Below are 23315 nucleotides of genomic sequence, written 5' to 3'. Positions count from 1 at the left end.
GCTTTTTGTGACCACCTAGAGGGGTGGAATAGGGAGGGTGCGAGGGAGACACAAGAGGGAGGAGATATGGGGATATATATATATATATATGAATAGCTGATTCACTTTGTTATAAAGCAGAAACTAACACACCATTGTAAAGCAATTATACTCCAATAAAGATGTTTTAAAAAATTTTTTTTTCTTTCACTTAAAAATGTGTATTGAGGGCTTCCCTGGTGGCGCAGTGGTTGAGAGTCCGCCTGCCGATGCAGGGGACACGGGTTCGTGCCCCTGGTCCGGGAAGATCCCACATGCCGTGCAGTGGCTAGGCCCGTGAGCCATGGCCGCTGAACCTGCGCATCTGGAGCCTGTGCTCCACAACGGGAGAGGCCACAGCAGTGCAAGGCCCACGTACCGCAAAAAAAAAAAAAAAAAAAAATGTGTATTGCGTATTCATTAGTGACAGGCATTAGGAAAGAGAATGGAGTAAGATACAATTCCATCTCTCAAGTTTTGAATCTAAAAAAAGTGATGAGCATATTAATAAACAATCACAAGATGGTATGGTTTAAGTTCTATATACAAAGTGCTGTGGGAGCTTAGAAGTTACGTTCCGACCTGCAGGAATCATGCAAGGCTTCACCAAGGAAGTGATATCTGAGGTGAACTCTTAAGAGTAACAAGAATTTTTTCAAGTACAGAAAAGCATGTCAAGCAAAGGCAGCATGAGGAACTCTGCAGAACAAGTATATTCAGGAACTGTTGTTGTTTGTGGCAGAAGATATATAGTTCATGAGGAGAAGAGATGGGAGATGAGATTAGATTCACCAGGCTGCCACCTGATGTACACAGGAAAATCTCCCTATAAAGAGAAACCCAACTGAAATCTGAGATTGCCTCTCTAAACCAACAGTGAATGAAATAGGTACACTAGAAATAGAGCCTTAATGAGGAAGAGACTTTCGTCTGTTGTGTCCACTGCTAAGTCCCCAGTGACTAGAATAATGTCTGGCACATGGTAGAAGATCAATGACTATACACAGAATAAATGCACGCATGCATACATCCTAGTTCTGCAGTTGGTATTAAAACAAACCCAACACAGCTTCAGAGAACAGCATGACTCAAAGCAGTGAGAATGGAAATCAAAGTTCGCAAGATCAAGTTTGTGAGGATTCATTTATTGCATAGGTCTGTTATTGGCTTTGGAAGTGTTGCAGAATGCTGTAGTCAGATGTGCCTTTTGCCCAGTGACAAATCACGTGCCTGAGGAAGAACCCAAGCATAAAACCTAAACCCGACTCATACGAGTTTAGCTTTATCCAGGCTGCTGAGGAACCAGGAACTGCATGCCCACTGCTGGGAGGAGAAACAGGAAGATAAATACCTACAAATTAATATAGACAAAAGGCCAGCATCTAGGTGGAGGGGCAGGGGAAGGACTAATCATCATTTTACTGAAGTATATAACCTAAAAGGTCATGTATGACCTTGTGACAGGGTTATAGTCACAGTTTTTAGGGCTGTAAAGGACTTAAACCTGTGGCTCTCTGGCAGTGCACAGTTATTTAACCTGAATGACAGCTTCTTGTAAAATGTATATTATACTGGATCATTCAGCAGCATACTAGTGTTCAGTATACCCAAATGTGCTGCAAAATGTCAATTTGATCAATGTGTAAGATACGCTTTTCCACAAAGAGTTTTATGAAGAAGAAAGAAACATGGTAGAGGTATAATGCCCAAAGGCAAAAAGTGATTAGAGGGAATAGTTGAGACTATAGGTGACAGGGGGATTAGTGATGCTGGGAGATTCTGAGGAGACAGGAGAAAATGGGGTCAAGACACAGATGGAGGGATTTGATTTGGACAGGAGGAACCCCTCCTCCGTTGGGAAACAGATGGGTGCAGAAGGAACTACATCTCTAGGTGGAAAAGGAGAACACTGACGGGGCTCTGGCTAAAACACTTCTCATACAACAACTAAGTTTTTTAATCAGTGAAGTAGGGGGCAAGGCTATCTACTAAAAGAGAGTAAAAGGGCATAGTGTGGCAATGATTTGAAGATAGAGGTGAAAGTGCAGCATGGAAGAAGGAACTGATTCTCAGGCCTTCATAAGATCCCTGAGTTTAGAGACTAAATTTGCAGGTACAACAATCTACCTAGTTGTGGGTTTGCTTCAACAGACATCCACCACCCAGGATAGGAGTAGAGAAGTTTAATGGCTGGATAAAACTAGGATAGGAATTTCATAAAGAGGCTGTGACAGAGAACAGGAGGCAAAGGAGTTGAGGTCATCCCTGATGTCCATGCATCCCCAAAGCCATGAATACCCAAAGCCATGAGGTCCTCTCCATCACAGGCAAATGCTGTCGAAATCTGCTTGCTGAATTGCAAGGGAATCTAAACTATGTTATATTTATTCCATTTTAAAAAGTGAAAAATCTTGCAGAACTCATATACAGTAATCCCCCCACATCCATGGTGGGAACATTCCAAGACCCCCAGCAGATGCCAGAAACTGTAGGTAGTGCTGAACCTTATACGGTCAACAAACCCAATATAGTCAGGCCTCCATATTCTTACCCATATATTTAGCTGTGGAACCTACAGATACAGAGAGCTAACTGTATTATGCCATTGTATGGTACGATATATAAGGGCCTTAAGCATCCGTGGATTTTGGTATCCACGGAGGGGTCCTGGAACCAATTCCCTGTGGGTACAAAGGGAACATATTCTATGTTTTTTTCCCAGGCTAACAGATGGGTAGCATATACAGCATGGATATGCTAGACATAGGGATGATTCAGGTCCTGGCAGGACAGAGCAGAAGGTATGAGATTGCATCACACTACTCAGAACAGCACACAATTTAAAACTTATGAATTGTTTATTTCTGGAATTTTCCATTCAATATATTTGGACCAAGGTTGACTGAAGGTAACTGAAACTGTGGAAAGGAAAACCACAGATGAGGGGGACAAACTAATGTTTTTCTTCCTTTATGATGGAAGAGATGGAGGCTGGTATCTGGTAAAAGGTAAAATGATAAAGACCCCCACCCCCACCCCCAAAAAGGCAAAACCATACTTCTCAAGTACAGGATACAGACCTGTGTATGTACGTAATTTACAATCCAATCTTCCGTATTCCTCCTCCTCTGAAGGGATGGTCCTCCTGCAGAGGGCTGTGATGACTTCCCAAATCTACTCTTCTCCAACTGAGCAAAACCCCAGTTCTTACCCATATAACATGATTTCTAAAATCTTCACAACCCCATTCACATCCTAGTTCAATTATCTTCCCTTTCATGGATGGTGTGCCCAGAATTGAGCACAATGCATGAAATGTGGTCTAATGAAGTGCCTTGCTCACCAATGGCTAGAAATAAATAACTAGTGAGTATGTTTATAGATATAGCTCCACTAATGCAGCCTACTTTAAATTGAGAGTCAGGGAAGGTGTACTGGGTTGAATAATGTCTCCCCCAAAATTCATGTTCTTCCCAGAACCTCAGAAAGTGACTTTATCTGGAAATAGGGTCATTACAAATATAATTAATTAAGATGAGGTCGTGTTGGAATAGGGTCAGCCCTTAGTCCAATATAACTGGTGTCCTTATAAGAAGAGAAGAAACACAGAGACAGATACAGAGAGAAGGCCATGTGAAGACACAGATATACAAAAGAAAGACAGCCACGTGATGACAGAAGACGACCCTGGAATTATGCAGCTGCAAGCCACTAAGGATTGCCAGCAACTACCAGAAACTAAGAGAGAGATGGAACAGATTCTCCCTAAGAGGAACCAATCACACTGACACCTTGATTTTGAACTTCTGGCCTCCAAAACTGTTAGAAAATAAATTTCTGTTGTTTTAAGCCTCCCAGTTTGTGGTACTTTGTTACAACAGCCCTAAGATCTCCGTGGAGGTGGCACTGGGGGTAAAACCTGAAGAAGCCAGCCAGGGGAAGAACTCTAGAAAGAAGGAACAGAAAATACAAAGGCTCAGAGACTTGGCATGTTGTAAAAACAGAAAGGAGACCACAGTGTCTGGAACATGGTGAACAAGGGGAAGCATTGTGGTATGGAATGAGGCTCAGGACCAGGTAGGCCACAGTAGGGAGTTTAACACAAAGAGCAGTGAGAAAGCCTTAAAGAGCTGTAGGAGTGGGCTTCCCTGGTGGTGCAGTGGTTGAGAGTCCACCTGCCAATGCAGGGGACGCGGGTTCGTGCCCTGGTCCGGGAAAATCCCACATGCCGCGGAGCGGCTGGGCCCGTGAGCCATGGCCGCTGAGCCTGCGCGCCCGGAGCCTGTGCTCCGCAACGGGAGAGGCCACAACAGTGAGAGGCCCGCGTACGGCAAAAAAAAAAGAAAAAGAGCTGTAGGAGTTATTCTGATCTATGTTTTAAAGAGATCGCTCTGGCTGCTCTATGGAGACTGGCCTGGAGAATGAGATGATAAAGAAAGGGAGAAGAATAAACAAAAGGCTACTGAAAGGTCCAGGTAAGAGATCATGGCAAGACTGATAAATAAGCCAGGTTTCTTCAGTCACTATATATATAATATATATAACATCATACACCACTTTCTAAAATCGTAATACACCCAGGAAAGATCACAATGAAAAAAGACCCAATGTATGACATCAGTAGTATTTGCATAACAGCAATTAACAAAAGGAAGTCTTTTGAATAGCTATAACCACCACTATTGTCCTTTAATAACTGATTCTGCACTGACCCTGACTCTGGGCATTCTAAATAGCAAGAGCCCCACTAAAATGGTGAAAGAGTTCCAAGGCCATCAGGCTCCCAGTAGCATTTAATGGATGTGAACAAAGCAGATTTTACTTCTACCCTTTTCATCCAGAAACTATTTAAAGAAATTATACAACGTGAGAATGTAATTGTTCTCAAACCTGAAGGTCTCTGTTCCTCTCTGGTGTGACAAAAGACATCAGGGACCACAATCTTTACCTGGTTACCTCTGTCAAATCAAATAAACTACATTTTTAAAAAGCAGAATATACAAAGAAGATACTACTACACAATGCTAAAATGCATCTCTTCCTCCCCCACAAGGGACCTTCTGTGAATCATACTGTGAGAACCGCTGAAACAGAAAACTTACAGCATTCTCTCTTTAGAGACTGCTTTAAAGAAATAATTTTTTATTACACTAATACATGGCTTTCAAGGCTTTTAGCATTCCAAAAAATTAAACTTTACAAAATGCCCACATGAAGATCATACACAAAAGGAAGCAACTGAAGAAAGTAGCAGCCTGAGCTTTTTCCTTCTGGGGAACTCCAACATCCAATTTTCAGTCCTGGTTTCATTATAAAATGGCCTCTAGAGACTCTTAATCATCATCTTAAAAATACACTCTATAGACTACTCATTGTTTTCAGCATTCATCCGGTCTGAATGATAAGGGCGCTGTAAGAAAGATAAAGGAAGGGAAAAGGATATCCTCAGCTGAAACCAAAAAGCTCGGAACAATGGCAGCAAGTTCAAACAGGACCAAGTTGCTCCTTGATTACTTTCAGGTGCTTTTGTCATTAGGCCACAGTCCTGCATAGAAACTGCCCAGAGCTAATAGGATATATAGATAAATGACAGTCAGTGTTTACAGTCATTCATTCATTTAACAAGTATTTCTTGAGTGCCTACCAGGGGTTAGTGCTAGAGATATACAACAGTGAACAAGCTAGATATGGTCACTGCCCTCACACTGCTTATAGTCTAATGAAAGAAGCAGATAATAAACAAGCAAACACACAAATAAAGGAACACTTAGAGGGACTTCCCTGGTGGCTCAGTGGTTAAGAATCCACCTGCCAATGCAAGGGACTCGGGTTCAATCCCTGGTCCAGGAAGGTCCCACATTCCACAGAGCAACTAAGCCCAGGCACCACAACTACTGAGCCTGCGCTCCAGAGCCCACGAGCCACAACTAGTGAGCCTGCAAGCCACAACTACTGATGCCCATGCGCCACAACTACTGAAGCCCGCGCGTTCTGGGGCCCGCGTGCCGCAACCACTGAAGCCCGCAAGCCTAGAGCCCGTGCTCTGCAACAAGAGAAGCAACCGCAATGAGAAGCCCATGCACCGCAATGAAGAGTAGCCCCTGCTCACCACAACTAGAGAAAGCCTGTGTGCAGCAATGAAGACCCAACACAGACAAAATAAATAAAATAAACAATAAAATACAATAAAATAAATTTTAAAAAGAAGAAACACTTAGAAACTGTAATTGTGCAGATTTGACTCTGACAGAGAATAACAGAGATAGACCTAATTTTAATAGGGTGATCAGAGAAGGGGGTCTCAGAACAGGCAATAGTTCATTAAGCCTTTAATCTCCACAGCCTTCTAGTTAGGTATGTCAACTGTGTAAAAAGAGGATTCTATTCAATGCCACTTCTTCCACAAAGCATTCCTTGGTCTTCCTGCCTTCTTTGTGCTTCCATGGTAATTTCAGCTCTATTATAGTGCTTTTCAAATGTAGCCTTTGCACTGTATTTACCTATTTACACATGTTGTACACCTGCTATACTATTATAAACCCTAGACTAAAGTAACCCTATATAAGATGCTAGAATCTATTGATCAAAACCACGTGTACTATTCCCACCTGCCCTGTGAATAAGGTAAGGCCTGCACTAAGGGCTAAATGTACATTCTCTCATTTGTTCGTCACAGGAACCCTATGAAGTGAAGAGGCTGAATTTTTTCCACCATGCCATACTGCCTCCCCTTTCTTGTTCATGTCTGAATCCCCACAGCACAAAGTACAATGGGCACAGGACTTGCTCCATCAATGACTGCTGAGTTGAATTGAGCAGAAAAAGTGAGAAGTGTGATGTGACACCAGGAGACCAAGTAACCCAGGCTGGGCTATACCAGTTAACTCTACTCCAGGCCCTTGGGGCCACCAGTGAGGCTCTGTTAGCTTTCTATCAGGTGTGTTAGCCTCAGGAAATGTGAAGAGATCCTAAAATTACCAAGTTAAAATCCTACTCAACTGTGAAAGAGTAGAAGAGTGGCAAACAGAGGTGACCATGATTAATATTGATTCTCTTTAGCAAGGACAAGGCCCTTTCATACCCCATCACTTCCTGAGCGCCCACTGCATGTGTCTGGCTATACTGGATACAACGATAAAAAGCACAGTCTTTGCTCTCAAAGAGGACACAGTCTAGTGGAAACAAGCGAGTAAAGAAACTATTTCTACACAAGGGATGCACATTATGCACAGGATGCTTGTTATGGCAGCCAAGAGGAGACACAACCCAACTAACTGCTGGTACAGGAGGCTAGAGAAGAGGCAAACTCAGAGAAGCTGACAATGCCTGTGCTGGGACCCTGCCCACCTCTTTTCCAACCTCATCTTCTGCCACTTGCCCCTCTCATAATTCAGAAATCATTTGGATATAATATGCTTTCTCAAGTCTTCAAAATTCAGAAATCATCTGGATATAACATGCTTTTTCATATCATCTGGATATAATATGCTGCACACAGATTTACCCCTGCCTGGAATGTCCTCCTCCCTCACGTCATTACAGAAAACTCCTACTTTACCCTCCATCCATCCAGGTGTTCACTCAAGCATTTTCCCCTCTGTAAAGCCTTCCACGACAACCCCAGGCCCAGAGGAAAGTGCTCCTTATCCAGTGGAAAAACCCCTGCTTTGTAGTCTGGCAATCCTGAGTTGAAATGCTGATTGTACCACTTTCCAGTGAGGTAGATTCTAGCAAATATTTTCACATCTATGAACCTCAGTTGCCTCATTTCTAAAAGGGGCTACTAATATAATATCTTCCTGACAAGGTTGCCAGGATTCAAGTATGTATACAAATCCCTGACCACAGTAAAGGCTCAAAATTTATTGAATTATAGCAAATAACCCCTGAGGATTGATGGCCATCAATAATTTTATTTTTTGTATTTAAAAAAATACACAAGGGCTTCCCTGGTGGCGCAGTGGTTGCGCGTCCGCCTGCCGATGCAGGGGAACCGGGTTCGCGCCCCGGTCTGGGAGGATCCCGCATGCCGCGGAGCGGCTGGGCCCGTGGGCCATGGCCGCTGGGCCTGCGCGTCCGGAGCACAGGCTCCGCAACAGGAGAGGTCACAACAGGGGGAGGCCTGCATACCACCAAAAAAAAAAAAAAAAAAAAAAAAAAAAAAAATACACAAAAGTACATTACAACCATATGGATATTTTTACAACATTTAACATGTGACCCTGGGGGACCTAAAAAGCAATTTGACAATGCATTTTCCCCAGGTATAATTCTGTCTTTACTAAGGCAGTAAAAATCATGCAAGATAGCCTTTACATAAAGGATCTTCTACAAGAGAAAAGAGCTGCCAGAAAGTATATAACCAAGAAAAGCTTCGCCTCAAAGGCTCATTTCATTAAAAAAAGAAAGGAAGGAAGGGAGGAAAGAAAGGAAGGGAAGGAAAAAATCAGTGCAAAAGAAACAGCACATTCTTAGGAAAATTATTCAGCGGTAAGAATTACAGTCTGTCAACACTACTTACTATAGGATATCCCCTCCCTTGGGACTTCCCTGGAGGTCCAGTGGTTAAGACTCCACACTCCCAATGCAGGGGGCCCAGGTTTGATCCCTGGTCAGGGAACTAGATCCCACATGCTGCAACCAAGACCTGTCGCAGCCAAATAAATAAATAAATAAATGTTAAAAAAAAAAAAATCCCCTTCCTTTAAAACTATAGGGCTTCCCTGGTGGCGCAGCAGTTGGGAGTCCGCCTGCCGATTCAGGGGACGTGGGTTTGTGCCCCGGTCCGGGAAGATCCCACATGCCGTGGAGCGGCTGGGCCCATGAGCCATGGCCGCTGGGCCTGCGCATCCGGAGCCTGTGCTCCGCAACCGGAGAGGCCACAGCAGTGAGAGGCCCGCGTACTGCAAAAAAAAAAAAAAAACAAACAAAAAACACTATAATTCAAGAAGCCTACAATGAAAAGGTAATTACCACCATTTGTAAGTGATGGTGTTTTCATCTCATAGCATAGTACCTCTTAGAGTTCCCCATTTTAAAAAGTCTTTTTTGTTCATTCCCAAAATGGATAAGTATTAAACAAGAAATAAATCTTCTCCCTTACAGTATCCTGATTTTGCTCCTTAGTATTTAGAAATACAATCCAAGTCAGGAAACCTCAATTACAAGCCCTGCTATTATGCAAGCACATAAACACTAAGGAAGAAAACAAGTAAAGAGGAAATGAATGTGTGTTATTCCCACCTGCCCCTGTGAAAGGAAAAACCCCTGAAAGGAATGATTTAACTACCAAAGGAAAAATCTGTAAGACTACTAAGGGATACCCAAGTCCCCAAGTCCCTTCTTCCCCAAACAGAATCATCTTCCTACAGTAGGAACAGTTTTCACCATGCAGGTCTCTCTCCTCTGAACTCTCATGCTATATACCTCTCCTGCAATACTTTACACTCACCCTTAGTAAAGATTTTTGCTTCCAGGACTTAACCTCTCCATTACAGGAGAAAGATTCATCTTTGTAAGGTCCATCTGGTCTAGATTAGTGTTTTATAAAATGGAGGTTGTGACCCATTAGTGGGTTATAAACTCAATTTAGTGGGTCACAGTCAGCATTTCTCTTTAACAAAATTGCACATTATTCAGCAAGCTAGCTACAGAATCTATGTCTACCAAGAAATTTTAAAAATCTAATAGCCTGAATTATTATGCTCCTATGGGTGTATTAATTCTAAGGCTTTCTACTTGAGGGATAGCTACCTATTAAATCACATTCCAAGATGTAATTATAATTCAGGCAACAAGAGCCATTTCACAAAGTAGAGCACAGTTAACAGCCAAATGAATGCTACAGACATTAAGTACTAGGGAAGCCCAGGGAAGGATAGCTCATGCTAGGCTAGGTCAGTTGGGGAAGGTTTCCCTGAGAAGTGAGGCTTAAGCAGGGCCCAGTAAGATCTGGATTGGAAAAGAGGAGAAGAGAAAAAAACACAATGCCAGCTGGCCTGGACGGAGGCCTAAACAACAGAGGAACTCAAGAGGCTACCGTAGTAGTTTACTTTGGGCCTACACAAGGTAATAATTCTGGGAATGTAAAGGAAGGGGCAAAAACTAGGAAGGAATCACGGACAGTCTTCATGATTGATTGGATTTTTGGCATGAAGGTGAAGGTGAGGGAATCAAATGATTCTAAAGTTTCCTATTCTGGGTGACCAAGAAGAGAGTAGTGCCATTAACAGTAATGTGAAAAAAATCAAAGTCGTTTTAGAAGGGAGTCTCATGCAAAATGTAATAAAACATTAATATTTGTTATAAAAGTTTATCTTATTCTCAACGCTTATACCTCTGAGTTGTACCTAGGCAGCCATATGAGGGATACTAAGCAATATAAGTAGCATCCTATTCTTAAGGCACTCATCACCTGGAAGAACCAAGGCTTGACCACTCAGCCAGTTCTTAAAATATTAAAACACTTTCATACCTGTTGGCAAATAATTACCTTAGCACCTTGAGTGACACTGTCCCCTTCTCTGTGCCTAACTTCTCAGCTGCCCCAGTCCCTTCTCCACACCTACAGACCTAAAGAACTAACCTACAGCACTGCAAGAGGCCTCAGCTCTATGACCAGTTTCTGCTTTGATTGGGCAGTGTCTATGCCACGTTGGTAGCACTAGGCAAAATATAATAAAAGCAAGTGTTAACAGCATTCAGAAGAAGGAGTAATCACTTCAGCTTGGGCCAGTTATTCATTCAAACAGCTGTTGAGCACATGCACTGAAGATACACTAATGGATGTGGTCCCAGCCCTCAGGCTGCTCACAGGCTAATGGGAACACAAACATATAAACAAATCATTGCAATCCAGAGTAGTAGCACAGAAGTATCTGTAGAGTGCAACGGGAGACACAAAGGGGATGAAGTCAATTACCCAGCCCATCGGAAAGAAGAAAAGCAGTCCCATAAAGTTTCACAGAGAAGGTGGTGCAAGACATGAGCAGCAAAGGATGAACAGGAGCGTGCCAAGCAGAGAAAGGAGAAAGACAAACCATTCCAAGCAGAGATACCAGCACTGTATAAACCACATCTCAGCATACTGTGTACAAAACAATGAGATGACCAATGTGTAATGCATGGCACAAAGTGTCAATAATAAATAACAAATATTAAAGATTTTTTTCCTAGCAGATTTATGTTTGTAAAGGTTGATCCTAAAATGTATTTCCATTGTCTAAGCCTACACTAGCTAAGCCAGGGATGGGGCAGTCAAGATATCCTGAGAGGCATGGATTCAGTCAGTTTGGAATTAAATGAAGTACATGGATTCTGCATGTCAACTAGAGTTGCCTGCACTTGTTAGATATGTGTAATCAAAGGTGAAGAAGGGACAGTAAATGAATTGGAGTATGAATTAGGAGCAAAAGACCAACAGAAGACCTCACTACTTTTCCAATTAACAAAAAAGGGCTTCCTAGAGGGAGACATTTTTTAACAGAAGGGAACAAGCGCGCGTTAAAACAAGCCAGACACCTCGAAAATTGAAGTATTTAAAGAATAAAGCTTTTTAGGAAGACCAACAGGAAAAAGTGTACATATATATTTGCCTTGAGTGTGGAGTAGAGAAAGGTCACATGAAGAATAGAGACTACAGATAAATGACTATAAATTCAAATTAATAAAAGGATTTGGCAATGTTATAGAATTTGACTGCAAAAACCCTTTCTGGAAATCTTTAAAAACCATGATCCATATTTTTTGGAAAGTAACTCCCCTAGCATCTCAGCCAACATCCACTTCACCATGGTAACACTCACATTCTTCAGAGATGGACCAAAGCACTGGGGGTATATAAGTAACAGCAATAGGCTCTTCTATACCTTGCCTAAGGTCAGATATTTGCATTTAATGTCTGCAATAAAACAGGACATAATATGCAGTGTCATTCCATCAGCTCAGTCCCACATACACAGAGCTTGGTGCTGTGGCCTCCCAGATACAGATGAGTGAAACCCAAGATGGTTGCCTTTGAGGAGATCATGGAGAGATGCTCAGTAAATATGAATTCCCTTCTCTTTTAAAGTGTGGTCATTTTCTAGATATTTATATAGTCTAGACTATATAAAAAGGCAAACGAAAAGCCTGTTTTGGTCTGCACTGGCTGCACCGGTCATGGTCATTTAAAGCCAATTGTTCAAGAAAAAGGAAGCATCAGACGCCAAGGAGAAGGGAGTCATCACCACTGCTTTCCAAAAGTGTTGTATGAGCGGCTCCCTCAAAGGAAGAGGCCATAGTGCTCAGGAAGTGACAGAGGTTTCCGACAGTTTTAAAGCACAGTGTCTGCAGTGTGACCCATGGTTCAAACTGCATAAAAATAAAAATTAACTGACAAATGATAACAAGTACTTCCTCACTTTCCTATCTGATGAATCAGCCATTGTTTGGGTTGCAGTTCCTTGTTTAAATTAGGTTATTAAATCACAATGATGCTGGCCAAACATGCTAGTCATATGCTATCAGCAAAACTTATCAAAAATGCCAAAGTGTGTCAAGGCTTAAATACACACACACACAAAACACACACATGCTTTTACACTAATAAAATCTAACCAGTACCAAGGGCATCTTTCAAACACTTTGTTTTTTGTTTTCCTCCTGAAAACCACAAATGTTTTGTGATGTAGTGGAAAGAGATGGGAATCTGAAGACAGATTTGAGTTTGAGTGCCAAATCTGCCATCTATTAGAGCTATCTGAACTTGAATAAGGTACTTCATGTCTTTGGGCTTATTTTCTTACCTGTAAAATAAAAAATAATAATAATAATGATACCTATCCCAGATGTGTCTTGTGATGATTCACTTGGATAATACATTCATGCAAGTGCCCAGCAAGGGCCGGCAGGAAGTGAGAGCTTGGTGTATTATTAATATATTTTTCAGTGTATTATTAGCATGCACCTCCCAAGTCTGAAACCACTTCCAAAAACATACACGAACATACACAATTTATGTGTTTAATATTGCCACTTAGAAGGAAGAAATTAATATATGAAACCTTAGCAATTTGTTCTGAGTGTTCACTTAAAAAGCCATAACCTTGCAAAGTAAAATTTTAAATAAAATTTTTTTCAGCTCTCTTAAGTAATGACTTGGTGACAGTGAGAGCATCTTACACACCAAATATGTTGTGGTCTAGTATGGGATATGCTTTTGCTTTTGACTTTCTGTCCAGTTACCAGTAACCAGTGCTAGGACAGGGCAATACATTTTTGGTACACATTCATTGCTGTATAAATTACGTAGCTCTGAGGAAAGGTACATACTGCAGCAATGAAACATGGTGGCTTTGGATATCTTATTTATAAAGAAATTTAAAATAATCTGTGATATCCCCTTCATCACTTCATATGCTAAAGATTATAAATCCATATCTCAAGAAACTACTAATTTCCTCTTAGGTGGCAAAACAATGGTTCAAATAGCTGGCCTTCTCATAAAACTGGTTAAAGAGATTAGCTTAAATTTTCAGTCTAATATCCTTTAAAACAATAACACTTTATTAAATAAACAGGAGCCTAGTACTATTATTCTAAACAGCGTGTTTAAAGATGAGACCAATATCCAGACTTTTAAAGAAAACAAAATACATGGGTAGAGTTAACTAGACTTGAGTCCCTAATCCAGGGACTGGGAGACTTTCTAAAACAGAGTGCCAAACAGTGATCTCTGTCCTTTGGAGTTACTGGGTAGGAGGGGGAACATGCAAGGACCTCTGCAAGTGGAGTAGAAGATGAAGATATGGCAGGGACTAGTCCATGCAGCATAGATTAGGGACCTTTATATGAACTCTTATTAACTTATTCCAAGCCAAATTTTGTACATGGACTGCTGGGAAAACTTAAAATGGAGGATTCACTAATGCATTTATGGTAAATTGTATTAAGCATCAAGCTTAAGGAGACAAAGTTCCACAGTAGTGACCTCATTACTTTATTCCCCGTGGAGAGTGCCTTTTTGTGATCATCAATGGAGGTCTCTTAACATCCTTTACTCTAGAATGTACAGAGCCACCCAAAAATATCTCATAGTACATTTTGTCTCAGGTGTCATAGTCCCCTTCTGCTACTAACGTAGTTCCCATTCATTTTTTAAAATTAATTTGTATTGGAGTAGAGTTGATTTACAACGTTGTGTTAGTTTCTGCTGTACAGCAAAGTGAATCAGTTATACATACACATATATCTACTCTTTTTAAAATTATTTTCCCATGTAGGTCATTACAGAGTATTGAGAAGAGTTCCCTGTGCTATACAGTAGGTCCTTATTAGTTATCTATTTTATATATAGTAGTGTATATATGTTGATACCAATCTTCCAATTTATCCCTCCCCCCTGTTCCCCCACCCCGTAACCAAAAGTTTGTTTTCTACATCTGTGACTCTATTTCTGTTTTGTTAATAGGTTCATTTGTAACATTTTTTTTAGATTCCACATATAAGCAATATCATATGGTATTTGTTTTTCTCTGTCTGACTTACTTCACTCAGGATGTCAATCTCTAGGTCCATCCATCTTGCTGCAAATGACACTATTTCACTCTTTTTTATGGTTGAGTAATATTCCATTGTATATATATATACCACATATTTAACCATTCCTCTGTCGATGGACATTTAGGGTGCTTCCATATCTGGCCATTGTAAATAATGCTGCAATGAACACTGGCGTGCATGTATCTTTTTGAATTATGGTTTTCTTTGGGTATATGCCCAGGAATGGGATTGCAGGATCATATGGTAGTTAGAGCTACCATATAATCCTACAATCCCATTCATTTAAATTCTTCTTTCCATAACACAAAACCAAAGCCAGAAGAAAGTTCTGTATTGTTAAAAACTCTGTTATGTTTCTTTTTACTCTCTGAAATCACCCAACTTGCTGTTAAAAATAGAATTGAAACTCCTCTTATTCCTCAATTTTATTAATGCGTAATCTGGATTTCCTTAATATAATGTGAGTTCCACAACTATCTCTAAATCAGACCATAAATTACAAAATCTTCTATCTATTCCAGAAATACAGCTATTACAGAGGCAACATGGAGTATGGGTTCTGATGACACCAAAGCTCAGTTTAAATCCTGGTGTTATCATTTATCAGCTATGTGATCATGAATAAAATTACTTCATCTCTGAGCCCTCTATTCCTCTGTAAAAGAGATGTAGTACCTCTGTGCAGGGTTAAAGATAAGTATATGAAGAGCACATATGCAGTACCTGTCACAAGGTGAACATGTCGTACTATGGTGAACAGAGCAGTGCTCTGCCCCAGCACTAACTCAACACCAAGTTATGTTCTTAAAGTCAATGAAAGCTTCAAAGAAGGAATACCCACACCATGAGTGTGTAAGTGGAAATAGTGACAACACTGACTTCACAGTGTTGATCGCCCACCTCTTGCCTCATCATCTCTTCCCCCTGTCCCAGTCTTACTGATCTCCTTTCAATTCCTCCTACTCTTTCCTAAATTAGTATCTTGTACATGATACATCCTCTACCTGGACATAAATCTCCATCACCTCCCTTCTCCTTGCCAACTCCTACTCAGCTTCTTGTCTCTGCTTTTAACACCATTGCTGACCAGAGGAAGCCCTAATAGCCAAGACTTAGGACTGTACCGTAGATTCCGCAGCAAACTACTTCCTTAAAACACACGTCACACTTGTAATTACTTGTCACTATCTTCTTTCCCACTAAACTGTAAGCTTCATGATGTACGTTTTTGCTTTCCCCTTATCCCTAGCTATTGACACAGTATATGGCACATAGGGAGAGTTCAATAAATATTTGTTGAATGAATATATAACTGTGCTGCTTTACTCTATAAATGTTAGCTATCATAACTTCTATAATAGTTATACTTTCATACATATAAATTGTATCATATAACCAAACTGCAGGGCTGCTCTGGGAAAAGTTCCTAAAGAAATCTGATTTTAATAAATCTGCCTTTTCCTAACCCCACGTGGGCAGTCCTCACAATACAAGCAGCAAGAAAGAGATCATGAGCCTGACAGAGACAGGGCAGCTGCTTCTCTCCAGTCACAGCACCGAAGGGCAACTTGGAACTAACTGACTCATACAAAATAGACAGCAAGGATTTACAAATACACATAGTTAATTAGCCTCTGTTTGCAAATGAAAAGCCAAAACCATAAAAAGTACTCCCTTTACTTTAGCTCTCTAATAAACAAAGGCAGTACACAGCCACCACAGAAGCAGCTTTTAAGGAGATATTGTTCCTGATACATTCATTCTTCACCCTTCCCCTAGCCCACATCCTCACACAAAGCAGAAAAAATAGGGGCTGCTGCACTCCCTCCCACGACTCCTCTATGTAGATACTTTGGGAGAAGGGTCAGTACAGACAACCAGCTTCCAGATCATCCAAATAAGAGGAAGAGAACAAGTAAGCCTGTTTTTATTTGCCTGGCTTCCTACCTCGTACCCCCAAAGCCTTTTAGATAGTCGAGAATCAAGTTTCCACACTTTCCTACCCTATACATACACACCCCTTCCTTACCGCAATGTGCAGAGAAGCAGAAAAAGGGAAGGGGGGAGATATAGATTCAAAAAACGTTTGTGCAGATGACACTCTAAGTAAATCAGTGTACAGTATGCTGTGGAGGGGTATGGATACTTCAAGACAGGCTTCCTGCTTTAAAAGGGGAACAAAAGGTTTTAACACAAGGCTAGAGTAAGACACATGCCATGAGAGAAGTACAAAGAAAGATCTGACCAATCACACACTTTCTGGGCGATTAAGAAATGGCTCCTGCAGGAGGCAGTGTCTGAGATGGGGCTTAAAAAATGCAAGGGGTTGATAAAAGAGGGAAGGGCCAGAGAGGCATTCCAGGCAAAGGGACAATGTGGGTTAAAGCATAGAAACAGGAAAGGAATGGGCATGTGTGGAGAACAGATTAGCAAACTGGAAAGGTGGGTTGGAGCCAAAGGGTGGAAGGCCTCGAACATACAGGATTTTGTTCTTAATAAAGCAAACAATCAGGAATCATTGCAGGTCCTGAGCAGAAGAGTGGTTTGACTGGAGGGGAGGTGATTAATGTGGCCCATGGGGACTGCAGTGGAGGGGGAACTGTAGCTTGCAAGGAAGGCCAGTTAAGAGACTCTTCCAGTCCAAGAAGGCAGTAATGGAAGCTGCAACAAAGCATGAGGGCCATACAACTGAAAATAACAGATATACTCTAAGAATGGAATCAACCTAACTTGTTGTTGCAAAGAATACAGGGGAAGGAAGAGCCAAAAATACCTGACATTTCAAGCTTTAGGGACTTTATACTTTCTGCTCCCTCTCTGACCCAGTGTCCCTTCCTCAGGGAAACCTTCCTGAGATAAGCCTTTCCCATCCGCTGTACCCCATATTTACACATACATATCACCTTGCTTATTTCCTTCAAGGCAATCATTACAATCTATAATTATCTTATTTATTTAATGTTTATTTGCTTATTATCTACTTCCTAACCAGAAAATAAGCTCCACATGAGCGGTCCAACTATTGTCTCAAGAACCATGCCTGGCATATATGTAGTCCTCAATAATTTTTTTTAAATGATAATAGTGTGACCAGGAGAAAGTCATCACTTAACCAGATAAGTCTGGTTTTGAGTTAAAACTACAGATCCAAGTAGAAATATAAGGAGGCAGAATGAGTTAGCAATTAAAACGCAGTTGGTGCCTCAGTTTCTCCATCTATAAATTGGGGGTAGCAGTACCGAGACCTCATGAGGTCACTGTGAGAATTAATTAGCTAATATATGTAAAGTGTTTAAAACACTGCCTAGTACATAGTAAGAGCTCAATAAATATTTTCTATTATTACTATTTTGATTATTCTTAGAGAAATATGTCAAAAGTGAGACAGAGACAGATCGATCTACAATTAAGGATTTGGGAATGATCTGCAAAGCAGCTGTGAGAGGAACCATGGGCTCCTATCTGTGAAAAGTACAGATAGGAGGGGTTGGAGACTTAGGGAAAATATATGCCTTGGTTCTACTTAGGTGGCCTGAATTCCTCCCCCCTCTTTGAAACATGTACAATTCCTCTGGAAACCTTTCTTCTTTCCTGTCACCCTCTTCTCCCCTTTCTTTCAGAGAACCTTAGGTTGAAATGGGGTTATAAAGGGCCATTGTTCTTTTTTCCCTCTATCTCCACTTAAATGAGTTCTTCATCCTTGTTTCAGCTGTGTATGGAAGATAAGGATGTAAAATATTCAAGGAAAAAATGGCAAAGTAGCCATAGCAAGGCAACGAAAGAGAAACAAGAGTAGTCCGAGTGTTTACCCAGAGATGGGATGGTTATTTTGGGTAAAAGAAATCAAATATGCCTACTAAATCAACAACATTTGAAGACTCTGAAAGGAGAGGAAATATAATTGGTAAAGAACAGAAGTAAAAGATAAAAAGAAAAATAAAAAATGATTTGTGTCAATTAAATAATGGTAGACTTTGCTTTGTTTGGATTTTCATTGTATAGTCATCCATTCACTCCCTCAACAAATATTTATTTTGTACTTTATATTTTTATGGGCTCTTCTGGGTACTGGACAGTGCTATCTAGCTGAGGAGACACATACAGAATAGTAAATGTGAAAAAAGACCAACTAAAGTCAAGAAAGTTGACATTTCAGCTGGGATAGAGGTATGAGTTTAACTAGCGGAGAAGAGGGATGGTATTCCAGACAGAAGAGGTGACAGAAGAGGTGACATTTCAGCTGGGATACAGGTATGAGTTTAACTAGCGGAGAAGAGGGATGGTATTTCAGACACAATTTCTGATACAGTCAACTTCAATTCTATGTTCTATGTTGCTAAAAGTATATGTGTACAGGGAAGGTGCGGGGAGGTGGGGGCCTATGGCAGGATATGAAGCTGAAAGACCACCTGGGGTTATGAGATGAGGAACAATACCAAGGACTTGGCCCTTCATTCTGCAAGTAATCAGAGTTATGAAGGAGGGCTCAGCTTTTTTACCAAGACCATTCATGGAGCTTATGTGCATATAAGGACAGCTGGGAATTGCTTGGTCAGCTGGATAGATATAACCACAGATAAATAAAATTATTATAATGTTTGATGAAAATTAAACCGTGAATAAAAACTAAACCTTAGTTACAATAATAGTTTATTATTAAAAGGCATAAAAGTATTTCATGTGCTCTAACTAAAAAAATTAAAGTTGAGTTTACACATATTTCTCAGTCCCAACTAAAAATCTATGGTCCAGAAAAGTTGGCAATTACTATAAAACCATTATTATGCAACAAATACATATGTGAAAGTTTTTCTCAAAAAAAATGAAATAAAACGCAATCGGAGTTGATGGAAAGAAAATTATTATGGTAATAAAACATTTGTAGAATCTGTGTCTTAAAATATGAACTAAACATAAGCCAGAGGGCAAAACATGGCTAAGGCCAGATCTTATAAATCACCAAAAATGGAAAAAGAACTGGCCTCAACTTATAAAGAGTGAAGTGGTCAAGAAAGGAATCTACAATGAGGGAATATAAATTACGACCTAAGAGATCATTCAGTCTCTTTCTACCCTTTCATTCCCTACCCCCCTTTTCTGCTGATGGTTCTCTCTCATCATTCCTAAAAGGATTGTAGAGATCTTCATTCCAATAGTTCCCCTTCAATGTAACTTTAGTTATGGAACTCTGCAATATCCCAGTACATAAAACATAAAAACATAAAGTTCAGGCTGAAAGAGGTCAGGGAGAGAGGGGGTTCTGGGGTACCCTAACTTGGATTCCACTTGGGCCTTCCCCATCCCTTTGAGACAGCTCTATAAAAAGCCCTTAATTTTCCTCAGTAAAATGTGAAACACATTGGTCCTTGTCCAGACCACTCAATTTACAAATGAGGAAACTGTAGCCTAGAGAGTTGCCTAAGAAAAAAACCCCTGTTTCCTAATACTCCTACTAAAACTAGAACGCTTTCTCTTCCTCATAATCTCTAAATTTCTGGGTTAAAAACAATTTCTTATAAATTATTCTATAAGTTCACACCATCCCTCTATCTCAAATTCCTATTCAAAATTCATAGGTCAGTACTTGAGGCCAGATACTCTGCTAGGGACATGTGATCTGCTCTCATTTAACCATCACCATATCCCCTGGAGATCTAGAAATTGGGCACAGAGAAGTACTTGAAACTTCCCAAGGTCACAGAGGTAGTAGATTGGAATCCTGGTCTATTTGACTCCTAAAGCCAAACCTCTGACTCTTGCACTTCTAATCCCAACCTTTCCCAAATCTTTGCCTATCTTTTCACAGGCTCCCAGAAATACAGAACTGTAAGGGATCCTGTCATTTCACACAGGATGTACTTCTTCATCCAGGCTTCTCAGGGAATACCTACCTCATGCTTCAGCCAAGCACAAAGGCATTATGCCTACCTTAAACCCCTAAACTCAGGCTTCAGAACTATAGAGATGCTCACCCCCACCCACCTCCCCAAATCATGAGAGACTTCTACAATTTCCTTTACAAGCGTGAGCTACATATACGTTCAGTTTCACAGAGAATAGGGAAAGTTAAAAACTCTTAATAAAAGAGCTACAGGGGGCTTCCCTGGTGACGCAGTGGTTGAGAATCCGCCTGCCAGTTCAGGGAACACGGGCTCGAGCCCTGGTCCAGGAAGATTCCACATGCCGCAAAGCAACTAAGTCCGTGCGCCACAACTACTGAGCCTGCGCTCTAGACCCGCGAGCCACAACTACTGAGACCGCGAGCCACAACTACTGAGCCCGCGTGCCACAACTACTGAAGCCCGCGCACCTAGAGCCCGTGCTCCGCAACAAGAGAAGCCACCGCAATGAGAAGCCCGCGCACACGCAACAGAGTAGCCCCAGCTCGCCGCCACTAGAGAGAGCCCGCGTGCAGCAAAGAAGACTCAACGCAGCCAAAAATAAAATTAATTATTAAAAAAAAAATTTTTCTTAAGGCCTACAAAATCAACTCTGAGCGGAACATGAGACAACAGGCTGGCATTTTAGGTTGAATAAATATTAGATATTATCTAATAAGATATTGGAAGTTTGAATTTAGGGGATGCTTTGGGACAAAGGATGACTGTCACCTTGAAGTAGGTGCCAGAGTTGGGATTAAATAATTTGAATTTGGCGGGAGGCCAAAGGAATTTTCATTAGGGCAGCCTCTGGGAGCAGAAGGCGTTGAAGTCACTGCTGTGGCCAATCACAGAAGAGAGTGTAGAGCCAGAACTGATAATAAATTATGGGTAATGGGAGGACAGAATTTAGACTGGGGACTTGGGGTCACCATCTGTAAAGTGTAAGCCAAAGTTCGGACAAGTCCTAGGCATTAGGGGTCCGAAATTTCGGGTGAGCTCCGGTGCCTGGGAACCACGAAGCCAGTCCTCGCCACCCGCTCCGCCACCCCAAACCCCTTCCCCCTTACCTTCTGTTGGATGTAGTGAATCGAGTACTTCATGGCAACAGCGGGTCGGGATCTGAAGCTGGTTGACAAGTGCAGGCTGCTGAGGGCCCTCAGGGCCGGCGGTACGGGTATGGCGGCCCCAGGAGTCAGGAAAGCCAGGAGCAGGAGCAGGAGGGAACGACGCCCCATGGCTCAGGCCGGCTGGCTGCTGCAGTGAGGGTAAAAGGGAGACAGGCAGATGCGCGCAGCCCGAGCCGGGCCCGCGCGCAGCCCGAGCCGGGCCCGCCCGCAGCTCCGCCCGCGGCAGGCAGGCTCCTCCTCCCCGGGGGAAACCCAAAGCCGCCCCTCCCCTCAGCAGCTCCGCTCAAACCCGGGTCGCCCAAGCCATACCGACCCAGTCCCCGTCCCAGAGGGTGCCGCCAGATATTACTTCTCTCTTGTACCATCCCCTCTTTAGAGTCGACCGTTATTCCGGTAGCACTCTAATTCCATTGCCACAGCCTTGTCCTCCGCAAATTCCATATAATAGTAATAATATCAATAATAGTACAGCCAACTAAAAATTGGTACTTGCCATCAGCCTCTACAAGGATTAAGTCACTAGCCACTGCAGCCTTGACCTTCAACACACCCTAAAAGGAGTTCAGGGTGGAGATCAGGAATGAGGCACTCTGTGCTCTGGGAAAAACTGGCAGAACAGGCCTTTCAGATATAGTTTCAGGAGATTTTATGAGCCCAAATTCTTGCATCTTCTCATATCCAGAAAAGCACTAAAATCATCAATGGTGACATCTGCTCCTTGTGACCAGCAGCTAGCCTCTGCCAAAATGTGTGCTTGACTGTGCATACCCCCTTTCACTAAAATCATATGTAACACTGACCTTCCCCGCTACCTCTTTGGAGCAGCTCCGCAGAGCTATCTGAGATGCTGTCTCTCGGGCTCTAGTCCTCATTTTGTCCCCAATAAAAGTTAACTCACAACTCTCACGGTGTGCTTTTTTTTTTCCCCCAGTGGGCAGTACCATGACAATTTATTGATGGTTTACTACAGCACTAGGCTTACTGACACACCATCTCATCTAACTAAACCATCCCACCTATTTTGTGGGTCCTGTATGATTGTTATTCCCATTTATAGCTGAGGAAACTGAAGCTCGAGAGGTGCTGGGACTTGCACCAGGTCACTCAGGAGGCGGTGGAGCACTGGCTTCGCAGACCGCTGGGTGTGGCTCCTTTGCACCCCACCTCCATGATGTCAGCCTAACCACCTCCTATGGTACTCTGTCAGTGGGTCACCCCAAACCTCCGTGTAGCCCACACAGGCCATCCCTCACCGTCAACGGAGGTCGCCCGGAAATCCCACTAGATCCCGGGCCCTTCTTGCACGTTACGCCCCGTTTCTTCTTCCGGCAACCCGCAGCCGCTTCAAGCCCCGCCTTCCCCCTCCCCCCTGTCCCCCGGCAGTGCCATCCCCAGCCGGCAGAGGCCCCTTTTGTCTTCGCGGCTCCCCCAGCACCCACGTCCGCTTCTCCTTCCAGTCAGCCCGCTAAACCCCGGTCCGAGGGGCGCTCCCGCCCAAGGGGCGTTCCCGCCCACCCCCACCCCTTCCTGGGGTCCCTACGCCCAGCTGGCTCAACGCTACCCGAAAACCAACTTTACAGACTGTACTAGTGCTCCACCAGTCGGTAAAGAACCTTCGTCAAACCCTGTCTGACAAAAACGGTCATCCGCAAAGGCTCACAGGTTGTGCTAAATCTCCACCATCGGCGGCTCCTTCTTCTGATTGGCTCTGAGGAAGGACGTCCAAGCGTCACTTCCGGCGGAAGGA

The 23315-nt window shown here is 42.3% G+C and overlaps 1 protein-coding gene across 5 annotated transcripts in view; it reads right to left on the bottom strand.

Moving 5' to 3' along the window:
• The window catches only part of PRCP (prolylcarboxypeptidase), a 67991-nt gene extending 44705 nt beyond the window's left edge, over positions 1-23286 (bottom strand). For 3 of the 5 annotated variants that reach the window (XM_055091481.1, XM_055091484.1, XM_055091483.1), the window contains exons 1-3: positions 23229-23256; positions 22062-22119; positions 21509-21695 (exon numbers count right to left, since the gene is read on the bottom strand). In XM_055091481.1, the coding sequence (XP_054947456.1) occupies positions 21509-21676 (168 nt within the window). In that variant the 5' untranslated portion in view covers positions 21677-21695; positions 22062-22119; positions 23229-23256. Of the gene's footprint in view, positions 1-21508; positions 21696-22061; positions 22120-22821; positions 22841-23228 lie in introns of those variants that run through there. The other 2 variants (XM_055091482.1, XM_007120093.4) reach the window with 2 other exon arrangements.
• Positions 23287-23315: the final 29 nt, after the last annotated feature.

Source organism: Physeter macrocephalus, chromosome 16, assembly GCF_002837175.3.
Source record: "Physeter macrocephalus isolate SW-GA chromosome 16, ASM283717v5, whole genome shotgun sequence".
NCBI lineage: Eukaryota > Metazoa > Chordata > Mammalia > Artiodactyla > Physeteridae > Physeter > Physeter macrocephalus.
The sequence above is the reverse complement of the archived record's forward strand: the minus strand, read 5'-3'. Positions and strand labels throughout refer to the sequence as shown.